The 15,232-nt window shown below is 40.8% G+C and overlaps 2 protein-coding genes across 2 annotated transcripts in view; both read right to left on the bottom strand.

Annotated features, from left to right (window-relative positions):
- Positions 1-1,849: 1,849 nt before the first annotated feature.
- Positions 1,850-15,230, bottom strand: LOC126086063 (zinc finger protein 577-like). Its single transcript, XM_049902113.1, is given in 6 exon segments — positions 1,850-5,626; positions 5,629-5,688; positions 5,691-6,854; positions 10,581-10,676; positions 13,192-13,318; positions 15,141-15,230. Coding segments are annotated over 6 exon segments (1,560 nt in total). The 5' UTR covers positions 15,156-15,230; the 3' UTR covers positions 1,850-5,528.
- The window catches only part of LOC126086068 (zinc finger protein 577-like), a 53,241-nt gene continuing 51,238 nt past the window's right edge, over positions 13,230-15,232 (bottom strand). The window contains exon 6 of the mRNA XM_049902120.1: positions 13,230-13,318. The gene's annotated coding sequence lies outside the window, so the exon portion shown is untranslated. The remainder of the gene's footprint in view (positions 13,319-15,232) is intronic.

Raw genomic sequence — 15,232 nt, 5'->3', positions numbered from 1 at the left:
CGTTCCCTTCACCCAGCTTTCCCCAAAGATAACACCTTGCCTAACAATAGTACAATATCAAAGCCAGGAAACTGACATTGGTATGACCCACAGTACTTAACTAAGGTGTCACCAGTTTTACATGTAATCATTCGTGCATTTATGTGTATAAAGTTATATGAAATTTTATCACATTCATAGCCCTGTAAACTAAAACCATTCTATCGCCACAAAGATCCCTCCTTCTACCCCTTTAGTAATATCCATCTTCCTCCTTAACCCTCTTTTTATCTCTGCAAATCACTATAAACTATTGTCCATCTGTATAGTTCAGTCATTTCAAGTTGTTGAGTACATCTAAATTTTTCAGTGCAGCTATAAAAGAAATATCACAAGTGAGTGGTTTTAACGAACAGAAATTTATTTCACATTTTAGCAGGCTAGAAGTCTGATTTCAGGGCACCAGCTCGAGGGGAGGTCTCTGTCAGCTCTGGAAAACATCCTTGTCTCAACTTCTTTAGAAGGCCATCCTTGTTGTTCCAGGGCGTGTAGGCCAGTCTGCCTACATCATTTTCAAATAGTGTAGGTCTTCTCCCCTGTGTCTGCTTTATTCTGTTTCTAATTTGTCCTTTCACATATCAAAAGTGATTTACTTAAGACACACTCTACACTGATACAGCCTCAATTACATAACGAAAACCCTAATGGCATTGCATACACAGATATAGGGCTTAGAATTTACAACACAAATTTTTGGTGTCACAGCCTTAAAAACCCTATGGGACAGTACTACTATGTACACATGGGGTCACCATGAATCCGAATAGACTCAGCAGCAACCAACAGAAACAAAATTTTCATTTCTTTGGGATAAATGGTCAAGAGTACCATAATGCAAGTATATATTTAGTTTAATGGCCGAACTGGCTTTCGCCCTCGATCCCTTCAAGCCTTCAACCCACCACCTCTGCTCAGATGGTATCAGAGAAGACTGAAAGGGCAACCAGGACTTTCATCCCACCCAGCAATAACATGGTCCCCCAACAGTGTCAGAAGAGGACATGTGAGGATCTTGGACTTCTGCACTCATCCAGAAATAATGAAATGGCTCTCCCTCTCCCTCCTGGGGTGGTGTCAGAGGATGCTGAACAGGAAATCGGAACTTTTACTATCATTCACAGTAAGGTGGTCTCCTTCCCCATCCCCACCCTGTGTCACTGGATGCCATGTGGGAACAGCAACTAGGAACCCTTCCCCATGACAGCAAAGGTGGTATCAAAAGAGGCCAAGTGCCAAGATTGAAATCTCACAACTGCCTAGCTTTCCACTCCCACGTCGAAGAAAATCAAAGGGGAAACCTAGACTTCACCTGTACCTGGCTGTATTGAGACTATGCCCTCCTTACCTCACCAGCACTGCCTAAGAAGATTTAAATAAGATCCATACTCTAGTAACACAATATCCAAAATGTCCAGGATACAAAAGACATAACTTGTCAAAACCAGACATAACAAGTGGGAGAAGGGAGTAAGATGTATGTAAACCTACATGTGACAGACTGATTGGAATGGTAAATGTTCACTTGAAGCTTAATAAAAATTTAAAAAAAAAAAAACAGACATAAAAAAAATTTAATGAGAAAAGACAATCAACAGATGCCAACACAGAGATACAAAAGATGTTAAAATTATCTCACAAGAATTTTAAGGTAGCCATAAAAAGAAAAAATGCTTCAAAGAGCATTTATGAACATACCTGAAAAAGAAAAACAGGAAGTCTCAACAAAGGAATCAAACATACACATGATCCAAATGGAAATCTTAATACTGAAAAATACAATAACCAAAAAAAAAAAAAAAAAACTCAATGGATGAGCACAGTCACAAAATGTAAAGAGCAAAGAACCAGTATCTTAAAGTTATAACAATAAAAATTACTCAATCTGAACAACAGAGAGAAAATAGAATGAAAAATTTACACAGAATCTCACAGACCTGTAGGTCTAAAACAATCATGTAACATTCACGTCATTGGAGTCCAGAAGAAGAGAAAGATGGTGACGCTAAAAAAGTACTTGTAGAAATGAAGGCTGATAATTTCCTAAATTTGGCAAAAGACATAAGCATACAGTCCGAGTAGTTATGAAAACCCCAAACAGGATATATCAAAGGAATTCATGACAAATTTTCTTCTGAAAACTACAGAAAAGTTTTGAAAGCAGTGAGAAATCTCTGAAATTTAACGAAGTTATTGTGATATGCAGAAAAATAAAACCAAACCCATAGCCATCAAGTCGATTTCAACTCATAGCATCCCTATAGGACAGAGTAGAACTGCCTGATAATGTTTCCAAGGCTGTAAATCTTTATGGAAGTAGACTGCCACATCTTTCCCCCTCAGAGCTGGTGGGTTTGAACCACTGACCTTTTGGTTAGCGGTAGACTGCTTTAACCACTGTCACCAGAGCTCCCTGGGCGGAATGACCTCCCTAAAATGGTCATATCTTAATCCCCAGAACATGTGAATATTTTACATTATGTAGCCTAGGGGAATTAAGGTAGCAGGTGGAATGAACTATTTGGTGACTATATATTTCTTAAATTTCATAGGCTAACATATGCAGAGGAATTATGCCTCAAGATGAACCCACACCCAGAAGTTCAACCTTACCTAATATAAATGATTTCAAAGAGATCTGAGGACTTTTGAACTGTTAAGATTTAGATGAGATGTTGAACTCTGAGTTGATGGGGTAATGCAGTTGAGACTTCTGGGAATGTTGGAATACGGTGAATATATTTTACATGCGAAATGACTATGCATCACTGGTGGCCACAAGATTGACTACAGTAGACCAAATGGTGGCCTCCCCAAAATGGCCATGTCCTATACCCCAGACACTGTATGTTCTATTACACAGCAAAGGAGACTTTAAATAGCAGATGAAGATGGTTAATAAAATGATCTTAAAATAGGGAGATTATCCTAGATTATCCCAGTGGAGCCCAATGTAATCCTAATAGTCCTTAATGAGGAAGAGGGAAGCAGAAGAATCAGTGTCACAGTGATGAAAGGCTTGACCAGCCATTGCTGACTTTCAAGATGAAAGGGAACCATTAGCCAATGAATGTGGGCAGACTCTAGAAGCTGTAAAGGCAAGCATTCCTCTTTAGAGACTGCAAAGAAACACATCCCTACCAACACCTTGACTTTACTTAGACCATTTTAGACTTCTAAGATCCACAACTGTAAGATAATAAATTCATGTTGTTTAAAGCAACCAAATTTGTGGCAAGTTGTTATACCAGCAATAAGAAACTAATACAGTTGTATTTCCATACTCATTATATTCAGTTTTTTATTACATAACAACATTCCTGGGATCCACAAAGATTGCATTTAATAGAGAAGCCTTTCACATATTCTAAACATATAAAAATGTGACATATTAGCTATATTGTGTAAAGTGGTAGCCACTAAAGTCCTCTAATAATCACCATCAGCAGTAGGCCAAGGCAGATGCCTATGAGGTGGAGGTCAGACATACCTCCTCTCTCTAACCTTTTCACCAATTCTAACAACAGCTGTCCCTCCCCAAGCACTCTCTACTTCTCTGCTGGGTTCAATTTGTGGTAATGGCCACAGAGAACTTACAAACCACATTCACAATTATGGGGTATGTTATAGAAGTAACAGGTTACAATTCAGGATCGGGATCAACTTGGAAGTAAGAGGCACAACTCAGGGTACATTTCTTTGATCAGGACTTTTCGTCTGTGCCTATAGGCAGGCTTCTGCCACCGGGCCCTGCTCAAGCCTGGCCTCTGCCCTGCTTAGGCAAGTGTTACAGCTCTTTAGCTCCATCAACATGTGCCTGGAGTCACCACAATCGGATAACAAGTCTCCTGTCCAAACATGCTTAGCTTTCTCGCACCATGGGTCAGCAAGCCTACTGCAGCCACTTTGTGCTGTGGGCCAGAAAGCCACCACAGCAGTACCATGCCACTGCTCTCACACTGCTGCCATCTCATACTGCTGCAGTGGCCCGTGTTACAGCTCTCCAGTGTTATAGCTCTCCGGTGTTACAGCTCTCCATCTGCTGGGCCTAGGAGGTTCTTAGCACAGGGACCCTGCGTCCAAAGAATGTGCTCTGCTCCCAGCTCTTCTTCCTGATGGCAGTAAGGTCCCCCCTCAACCTGTAGGATTGACTCTTTTTAAACCTAGCGGGACGGCAAAACTGACCAATCCCCTTGATAAGCACAGATACATTATTTGCCTAGTCCCGCCAATCCCAGCAAGAGTTTTACACACATTACCACGGCCACACCCAATCATTTTGTAGAAGTTACAAGACCATGGGCAGAAAGACCATATCAAGAGATACTCACTGCCCTGCAGATTGGTGATAGAATTTCCATCATATATTGCTTTCTGGGGTGTGGGACAAAGAACTTGATTTGGCCTTTGTCTCTGATTCCTGAAAATAGCCCTTGGAATTTTTCAAGCAATCAAGCAATCTTTTTGTTTTCTAAAACATCCAGGCAATACCTAAATGTGTACAAATGAGGTGGAAGCCCCTAACACCACACCTGGCAAAAAACCTCAGGAAGGGTAGAGGGCATGATACAATTAATCATTCATATCCTTGATTCAGTCAATCACGTCTATGCATTGAGGCCCCAATTATGCATATGCAATATTATAAAAGGGACCTGAACATGGTATCAGTTGGTCTTCCTGATTGGTGAGAACATCCATGAGTTTCTCTGGGGACAATAAAGGCCTCCTGCCTACACTTCTACCAAACCACAACTGATGCTTCTGTTTTTATCCTTCTGGTTATGATATGTGGGTAACACTAAGTTTAGTCATTCCAAGGAATTAACAAACCCACAGGGGCCAAGGAGAGCCAGCACAGAGAATTGCATCTAAAGGACTAAGTTCTTTTACTCGTAAGGTCTCATCCAAGTCTGTGGTTAGTGTGCCATTTGGAGTGGCTGGTGACAAGGAATGGAGATGTGGGAAAACAAAGCCCGGGGCCAATTCCACGTAAGAATTGGATTCATGCTAATCCATACCATGCAGCTAGCAATAAAGGTGGGGTTAACCCACCTTGCCTCTTGCTTATACAAGGGATTTCTCTTTTCTATGAATTCTTCCACATTTTACCCAAAACGTTTCCCACATTTCATGTATGAAGAGTTTTCTATCTCTCTGACACGTAATAAGGTAAAAATTTATCACTGAAAACATCACATTCTTTCCTAAGGTTTTGGACCTGTGAGAATTATATGACAGCACTTGAGACGTCATCTCCAGTCAAATGCTTCCCTATAATAGCTACGCTTCTACCCAATATGAGATCACACATTTAATAACTCTACCTTCCCAAAGAAGGATTCACCATAGCTACTGGATCCATAGTGTTCCTATCCTAAATTAGCTGACAAAAAATGTGCAGGGGATCCTTACATATCTTATACAAAGACATTGTCCATATTTCTGTTATTTGAGCTTGTTTTTTTCCCACTGACCAAGATCTGTAACATTTAAGATATATTTATTATAGAAGGTGTTGTCATATTCACATTTGCAAGGGTTACTCCCTGTGAAAATTCCTGATTATTTACTGAAGCCTGACTTCTTCAAAAGGATATTCCATAATCACAATATTTCTACACCCTACAAACTCACTGAGATTTACAGCCAAGTTTCTGAATAAGGCATTTCCATGGGCATGGTATTCATGGGGTTTAATTTCTGTATGAGTTCACTCTTGTAGAAAGTGCTGTGACTCCCTGAGGAAGGGTTTCCCACCTTCAGTGAATTTATCACTTTCTCTTTTGTATGAGTTTTCTTGTGTTTAATGAGGAATGACATGTGGGTAAAAGATTTGCCACATTCACTGCATCCATACGGTCTCCCTCTGGTATGAGTTTGCTTATGTTGCATGAGTTTATACTTGCTTCTGAAGGCTTTTTCACACTCACTGCATTCGTATGGTCTCTCTCCTGTATGAATTCTTTGATGATTGGTCAGGGCTGCCTCAAACAGGAAGGTTCTTTTACATTCACTGCATTCATACGGTCTCTCTCTGTTATGAGTTCGCCGATGTTGAATGAGCTCAGACTTGCATCTGTAGGCTTTTTCACACTCACTACATTCATAAGGTCTCTCTCCTGTGTGAATTCTTTGATGTTTGGTCAGGGCTGACTTAAAAGCAAAGGTTCTTCTACATTCACCGCACTCATGAGGCTTCTCTCCTGTGTGAAGTCTCTGATGTACAATGAGGTATGCCTTCTGAGAAAATGATTTTCCACACTCATTGCATCCATAGAGTTTCTCTCCAATATGAGATCGCTGATGTCTTTTGAGCCGGCTCTCCCAAGTAAAAGCTTTTCCACATTCACTGCATACATAAGGTTTCTCCCCTGTATGAATTCTCTGATGGTACAAGAGCAGTGGCCTTTTGGAAAAGACTTTCCCACACTCGCTGCATTTATGTGGTTGCTCTTCCGTATAAGTTTTTGGATGGTCATTGAGCTGTGATTTAAGTTTGGGTTTAATACATCCACGATATTTAATTCCAGGAAAAGTTTTGTCATGCTTCATGTGGACAGATGATTTCCCATAGCCACTAAACTCATCAGAATTCTTTCCTGCATCTCTTCTGTTCTGGATAACAAAATCTAAATGAGACTGCAAACTTCTACAATGTGAGTTAAATGTATTGTGTCTTTGTGTTAAAGAAGCAAGATTTTTCCTTAAAACACAGTTATCTCCAAGTGTAAAACTTTGCAGACATCTTTCCAAACTTTTAAGCTCATTTTGGTTTTCTGGGTGCTGCTGCATATGGTCACTCAGCCATATTTCTTCTAGGAAAAAGAACAATGAAAACATCCATGATTATTTTAAGGTAAAAAAAAGAAAAAAAAGTTACAGTTCTGGGTGGGTCTTATACAATACCAATCATAACAAATGTTCCCTGTGTAAACGTACCCTCTTTAGGACAAAAAAAAAAAACAGGAAAAGGAAAACCAGCCACTATAGAAACAATGATGGGTAGTCTACAATGAAGAAATATAACATGGACTGCTTTCCAAACAGGACCCTACAAAATGGAGACAGAAGTAGAAATAGAAAACAATTGTTATTGGAATAGAACAAAAGAAGACAGAGGTAAATCAGATCCAGGATCGTAGAGGACAGATCTGTTCATCCAACAAATATTTATTGAACAAGTTGGTATGTAAGATGTTAAAGGAACTAATATATTTTCTGTCTTTGTGGAGCTGTCATTCTAATTGAGTTAAACAAAAAAATCAACAGGTAATCAAAGAAATAAAAAAAGCACATAATGTGAAAAATGGTAAGAAGGTGAGAAAGAGTGGTTTTTTGTTGTTATTGTTAGTTGCCATTGAGTTGATTTCAACTCACAGGTCAATTTTATATAATCATCCATGAGAGATGGAAAGTTGAGATGATACTATAGGGTAAGAATGAGCATGGACCCCAGACACTCTGTTAACCCAGAACTAAAACCATTCCCAAAGCCCACTCTTCAGACAAAGATTAGACTGGACTGCAATACAAAACATAAAATATACTCGTGAAGAGTGTGCTTCTTAGTTCAAACAGATACGTGAGACCAAATGGGCGGCTCCTGTCCAGAGGCTAGATGAGAACGCAGGAAGGGACAGGAACTGGGTGAATGGACACAAGAAACTCAGGGTGCAAAGGGGGTGTGTACTGTCATATTATAGGGACTGCAACTAATGTCACACAACAATATGTGTATAAATTTTTGTATGAGAAATTGAGTTGTGAACTTTCACCTAAAGCACAATTAAAAAAAAAAAGAATGAGCACTGACATGTAAAGAACTACATGAAGAACAATTAAAGAAGAGAGAACATAATAGAAAAACCCAAAGGGCGAAAAAATGTGGGCATGTTCATGAAACCTAAGACAGGATGGTGTAACTGGAATATCCTGTTAAAGTAGGAATAGATAAGACTGGAAAGTTAGGCACTATTGAGAACTTACATAGCTTGTAGGAAAACATTGGTAGAAATTAAATGTATGCTACAAATAATGGCAATAAGCCACTGCACATTTTTGGCATAAAAACAATATGTTCTGAATTGATAATTCCAAAGGTCACATGACTGTTTTATGGAGAATGAATTGGGGAGATGAAATTGTAGAAGACAATAGACAGGAGGTGATGGTAGAGTTCATGCAAGAGATAACAGTAACTTGCACGTGACTGACTACTATGGAGAAACAGAATATACTCCATAGGAGAAAAAGGCAAGTAGGGAGAAGGTGAAAAATAAGACTCACTATTAAAACAAACGTTGGAGGTAGTAAAATGGAAGAATTAGGTTAGCTCCGAGGTATGTGGCTTCAGAATCTATGTAGGTGCTAGTGTCATTTAATAAAACACACACCCCTGATTGAAAAACAAAACAAAAATGAGACATAACAAAACCAAACCAAACCTACATTCAAGAATGGATGCAAGTGATGTCCTTCGTGAATTATTTACTATGTCCTCTACACTTCAACAAGAAAGAACGATACAGATCTTTCTACATGAAAAAAGAAACCTCATACCAACCCACAAAACAATACAATATAACATCATAAGATCATGACTGAGTTAGTGTGATATGGACACAAAATAGAATAAGATTTCAGGAAAGAAGGAGTTCCAAGTGCATACCGAGGTACTCTAAAATGACTTCACAGAGGTAAAAAGAAAGTACCTAGATGGAAAAATTGCAACACTGAATTGCATAGATACATGTAACATAATAACAACAACAATGACAATAAATGCTCTCAACAGTGAGGCTACAGGGGCTTCCTGGTTGGTGACAGGCGCCAATGCACATGGGAAGGTAGCACATTTCTTTTGGGACGTGGAAGCTTCCCATCGGAAACCCTCTCAAAACATGCCCTATGGATCTCTTCATTTGTATCATTTTTGCTACAATAAAACTGTAATTATAAGCATAGTGCTTTCCTTGAGTTCTGCAAGTTGTTCTAGCAAATTATTGAACCCAAGGCAATAGTAGGAGCCAGGAGGTCAGAAGAGACGGGTCCCTGGAGACCCTCAAGCTTATGGCTGGCATATTGAAGGGATAGCAGGAAAACCTCAAATTTGCAGCCAGCTAGTCAGAAGTGATATGCCATGGGGACTACCAGGCTTGCTGCAGGCGTCTAAGGTCTCAGGCTGACTTTGCAGTCTGAAGGACTGTGTCCTTTATCTTATGAGATCCTACTGGGTACACAGAGTTGAAATCTTTGATATTGTGGAATGAACAGTTACTATACCCAACAACTTTGATATCTGCCCCCAGGTCCTGGGAGGTAACATGTAAACTCTTGGAATTTTCCAAGTGATTTGAATGTCTATTATTAATGGAGGGCTCCAGACCTCACTTGAGAGTTTATGGTGAGAAGATGACCAATGATGGGGACTGGCCACACCAGAAAGACACATCACATGATATCAACCTGGCCTCCCAGGAGGGAAAGATTCAGATCAATAATGTATACTCAGTGAAACCCCAATAAAAACTAGAGACAAAGAAGTTCTGGTGAGCTTCCAGCTTAATGATGAACATGGATGCCCCAGGAACACGGAAACTCCATAGACCTCATTCCACGTGTCTCTTTTGTATCCTTTTTGCTATAATGAAACCAATTGCCATCAAGTAGATTCCGACTCATAGTGACCCTATAGGACAGAGTAGAACTGCTCCACAGGGTTTCCAAGGAGCTGCTGGTGGATTCAAACTGCCAACCTTTTGGCTGGCAGCCGAGCTCTTAACCACTGTGTCACCAGGACTCCTTCTTCTCATATAGGTTGTAGGAAATCATATGGCAGCTGCACTGGTGGCTGGCAAAATACAGGGGATGGAGTACGGGTTACACATTAGAAAGGAAGCGTCAATTTGGGAGTCTCCCTCAGAGAACAGACAGCTTAGACCTGTGAATGAACTGAACTCTTAATATGAGAATCAAGCAGTAGATAACAAAACTGAATCTACAGTCAAGGAAGGAGGGGGAGAAAAAGTAGACAAAGTTGTCCCAAGAGACAAGATGTGTGTGTGTTTTTTTTTTAATGAACTAAGCAGAGGTGGACTGTCAGGAAGGAAAAATTGACCCTTTCAAAAAGGGACAGAGATACGAACAAGTAGCCAGCAGTGCTGAGTGCAAGGTTATCTGTAGGAGCACAGAGGGAGAATACCACAGCCAGGAAGCTGGACAACAGGAAGTGAGACTACCACTGAAGAAAAGAAGACATGAGGATGCTGGAAAGAATGGAACCAGGCAAGAAATCAAGGTCCTATGTGACACAGGCTGTGACCAGATTCAGAAGAGAGAAAAAAGGGGAGACATAGGCCTTTAAAAACAAGCAAACAGCCCTAACAAAGGACAGAGATATTAAAGGAGTTGATTAGCTTTCTGGGTCACCAGCTGGTGCAAGAAGAGTTCTATATAAAACATTTCAAAAGCGTCAACCCTTCACAGACCACCTGGGATTCTAGTATCGTTTCTGCCCATTGTATTGGTTGTCACTTACTCACCTGGACTGGTCCAACTGTAGATTGCTCCCTCCACTATCCATGGTGTTTCTCCTTGCTCCAACTTGAAGACTGAATCTGGTTTGGTACCTTGGTATCCTGTAAAAGGGAAATGATTGAACACTTGGCACCAAATATCTATGCATAGGGAAGCTAGGATAATTGGACAACGTTATATTTCCAGGACCACGGTATTTGTATTTTGCTAAGTAAAAGCCATTTACTCAGGAGGGGAAAGCATACACTCTAGAGCCAAAAAGAGTAAATCTATGACCTACAATTCTTTACTCCAAACACTAAATAACTACGTATTCATGGGGCCCTAAACATTTCACCAAATAAGAAAAAATACAATCAATGGAGCTCACAGTGAGTGATCCCATGTAAAAATGGTGTGGTGGGGGCGTCTGACCTCCACTAATTTCACAAGAGGAAGAGAGAATCACCAACAGCATCACCCCAAAGCTGACTCGTATGAGGTGAACATCAGAGATACTTCCTGTCTCCTGTCTTTTTACCAATTCCGACACCAGTCGTCCCTCCCACAGCACTCTCTACCCCTCTGCTGGGTTCAATAATTTGTTGCAATAGCCACACACAAACCATACTCACAGTTATAGGGTTTATTAGGGAATAACAGGTTAAAATTCAGAATCAGGAATGGCTCAGGACACAGTTCTTCAATCAGGACAGCCTCTTAACAGCCATGCCCACAGGCAGGTTTCTCTCTGGTCCTCAGCCTCTCAGCCCCTCTGCTCGGCCCAGGCTTTGCCCTGCTTGGGCAAGTTAAAAAGCTCTTTGGCTCTGCCAATTTAAGTGATGGGGGCACCCCACTCTGCCACCAAACCTTGGATCTCCCTCTCTGTGGGTCAGCACACCTACTGTAACTGCCTGAATGAATAATTTCTTTTAGAAGGATCGGTACAAAGCTGGTTCCTATGAGGGGGAGGTTAAAGACATCCCAAATGTCCAACTTTTCCAAACTACTGTACCACTCCATCATCTTTAACATCAACTACTTCTCCTCCCCTCAGTATTCTTCCTTTCATATTTGGATTCTGTAATTCACTGCAACATCTCACAGAGCTCACAGAACTCACGAATGTCAAGGAAATGGTCCACAAGGTTGAGGAGGCTGACAAGTCCCAAATCCATCGGTCAGGTGTAGGCTTCACCTGACTCACATGACTGCAGGGGCCAACAAACTCAAATCAGCAGGTCAGATGACAAGCTGCTCACTCACAAGGCTGTGGAAGCTGGCGAATTGGTCAGGGGGCAGGCTGCTGGCTCAAGTTCTAAGAACCAGAGGTGAGGTAAAGCCAACCTGGATGAAGGATCTAGAGCAAGAGAGAGAACTTTTCCAGAGAATTCATATATATTGGATACAGACCATACCCTCAAGGAAACACCCATTACTCAAGCAAGGCAGTGCTAGGCAGTAAAAGGGTATGACTTGCATAAGGTGATAAGGGTGGTAATTGGGGACTTGAGTCATACCTTCTAGTAAGAAGATGACTCAAACTACATCCTACCTTAATCCTGCCTCATTAACATAACAGACAACTCACTCCCAAATGGGAACATAACCACAGGCATAGAAGCTAGGATTTACAACACATCACAAAATCAGTTATAACAACATCAGACCACAATACGGAGGATGACTATATCATTACATAACTGCCAAACCACTGGAAATCATGGCACAGTCAAGTTGATATAACCTTAACCATCACAGGTTCCATACACCTTATTTGCAATAGTTGCAAGCTGTCCAATTCTCCTTGGTGGGCCACAAGCACCTTTTCTTGCATCATCCCACCCAATCATTGTGTGGGAGTCATAAAGATTATAGCTAGAAGGGCCATATTAAGCAGTTCACTGCAGTACACTGTGTTACTCATGGGATGGGAAGCCCATTGCGCCATCTTGCACCAGTCTCCTGGTTCTGCTGCTGCGGCTTCCCATTTTACACCATCTTCGGTGTTACAGCTCTCTATCGCCATCTCCTGGGTCTAAGAGGTTCTCAGCTCCGGGACCCTGGGTCCAAAGGACACACTCCGCTTCCATCTCTGCTTCTTAGTGGTAGTGAGCTCCCCCCTTTCCACCTCTGGTATGGCTTATTTTAAGCCCAGCAGGATGGCAAAACTGACCAGTCCCCTCAATAGGGTTCCATACACCTTATTTGCATGGTCTTATCCCCACAAGGGTGCCATACATCTTATTTGCATTATTAGCAAGCTGTCCGATTCCCTTGGTGGGCCACAAATAAAGGTACAAAAATAAAGGTACATAGGTACATGTAAAGGTGCATAGTCCCAGTCAATCATTTGGTGTAAGTTACAAGACCATGGCTAAAAAAAATACCAAACCCACTGCCATTGAGTTGATTCTAATTCATAGTGACCCTATAGGGTTTTCAAGGCTGTAAATCTCTATGGAAGCAGACTGCCACATCTTTCTCCCGTGGAGGCACTGATGGTTTCAAATTGCCAACCTTTTAGTCAGCAGTCAATTGCTTTAACCACTGTGCAACCAGGGCTCCTTAAGACTTTATATGGCTAGAAAGGCCATATAAAAGAAATCACACCACACCCCATGATGCTCTCCTTACCTACTGATACCAGGTTGTTGTAGTTCTCCAACATCACATCCTTGTACAAGTCCTTCTGAGACGGGTCCAGTAACTGCCACTCCTCCCAGGTGAAGCCCACAGCCACATCCTCAAATGAGAATGATCCCTAGAATAACACATCCAAATGCAATCTAAGGTGGATATCAGTACATGATGTGGAAAAGATGGACAGGAACATGTTCTGATCATTTGTCCCAAGATAAATTGTGCACACTGCAATATTTCACCTACCATCCAAAAACCAAACCCATTGCTGTTGAGTCAATTCCAATGCATTGTGACCCTACAGGTCAGAGTAGAACTGCCCCATCGCATTTCCAGGGAGTGCCCAGTGGATTCGAATGCCAACCGTTTGGTTAGCAGCTGTAGCTCTTAACCACTACACAACCAGGGTTTCCTCACCTACCATAAGATCATGGATTTCCATTAGTCAGTTCTTCCACGCCTAAAACAATCACTAAAGCAGTATCTGCACACGTGTAAAACAATGTACACAATCCCACGTAGCGCAAAGGGTTTGCGTTAGACTAATAACCTAAAAGTTGACGGTTCAAACCCACTCAGCAGTGCCACAAAAGAAAAGGCCTGGCAATCTGCTTCCGTTAAGATTAAAGCCAAGAAAACCCTATGAAGCAGTTCTACTCCATAACACACGGGGTCACCATGAATCGGAATTAGCTTGGCAGCAACTAACAACAACCACCACAAAACACTGTGTATAAGACTGTTCATTATTTCATTGTTTATAATATTGAGAAACCACTGACAATCTAAATTCTCATCAAAAGACGGTAAAATCACAGCACCTCCATGCTGTGAAATACCATGCAAACATTAAAATCAATGAGGTGATGTATCCATACTAACTCCAAGGCATTCTCTTAAAGGAAAAATGTCAAGCCCCCAAGTAGTATACTTTGATCCAAGACATGTAAAAATCCTTGATAATACAGACAATTGTATGTATATAACATGTATGCACATAGAAGTCTACCTATATTTAGTATACGTATTAATACAGATATGTTGTACCACATGTAAATTAACAAAAAGGAACCGGATGGAGCCCCAAACCATTAAAATTTGTTACTTTTAGGTTGGTACCTGGTTACGAAAAAACAAAGGATATTCTCGTATTATACCAATACATCTGTTTGCTTAAATCTCTTGCATGCAAATGTATCATTTTAATCATTAAAAAATACAAATATCAAAGCAAGAATAATTTGCTGTGAATTCATTTTTTGAATCTGGAGTTAGGAAGGGACAAAGTTAGCACTGTCAATATCTGTACTCCAAGCTTTTATTTGAAACTGGAACATTCAGCCAAATCAATAACCAAAATTTGGTTGAGAAAATTCTTGTTCATAGAGGGCCATGAGTAGGTCAAGCAGCTCATTCATTCTATTGGTTAACCCAGCCTTTCTTCCTGGGTAAAGTCGGCCAGAAGGCTCTACTGTTAAGCCAAAGTGTTCTAGAATAATTTTCTCCAACTGAGTTTTACCCCTTCGGCTTACTCCCTTCCCTTTGCTTGCTCCAAGGAATTTTTAAAACACAGGAACAATGAAATCTTACTTCCCCTGAAGGTTTGCCTTCTCTTTATAGACACTGCAAATCATGTAACTTCCCATGTTTTTCTTGTGGCTATGACTGCCAAGAAAAAGTGAACACAATTTCACAGCTAAAGAAAGTCACAGGGTCTTACACAGTCCCTCATTTACGTTTCGATGTTAAGAACTTTGTATGAACCCTGTGGCCTTCATATTTTTGCTTCCTAATTTGCCCAAATTTTAAGATTATAACCTAAACTTCTTTTCTGCCGGATTATGCTTTTTATCTAAAAATCCTGTCTCATTCAGTCAAACTGTCTTTTAAAAGCTTCCACAAATCCATTGCAAAACAAGATAAAATAGGTAAACGAAACTCACCTGGGCCTTGGTCATTTTCTTCTGTTCTTAAGAAAGGATTTTTAAGTGTAGGGAGTGTTTTTCTGTCTCCTCTGGACCTCTGTGGAAGTTGT

Source organism: Elephas maximus, chromosome 11, assembly GCF_024166365.1.
Source record: "Elephas maximus indicus isolate mEleMax1 chromosome 11, mEleMax1 primary haplotype, whole genome shotgun sequence".
NCBI lineage: Eukaryota > Metazoa > Chordata > Mammalia > Proboscidea > Elephantidae > Elephas > Elephas maximus.
This window is presented reverse-complemented; position numbering and strand designations above follow the sequence as displayed.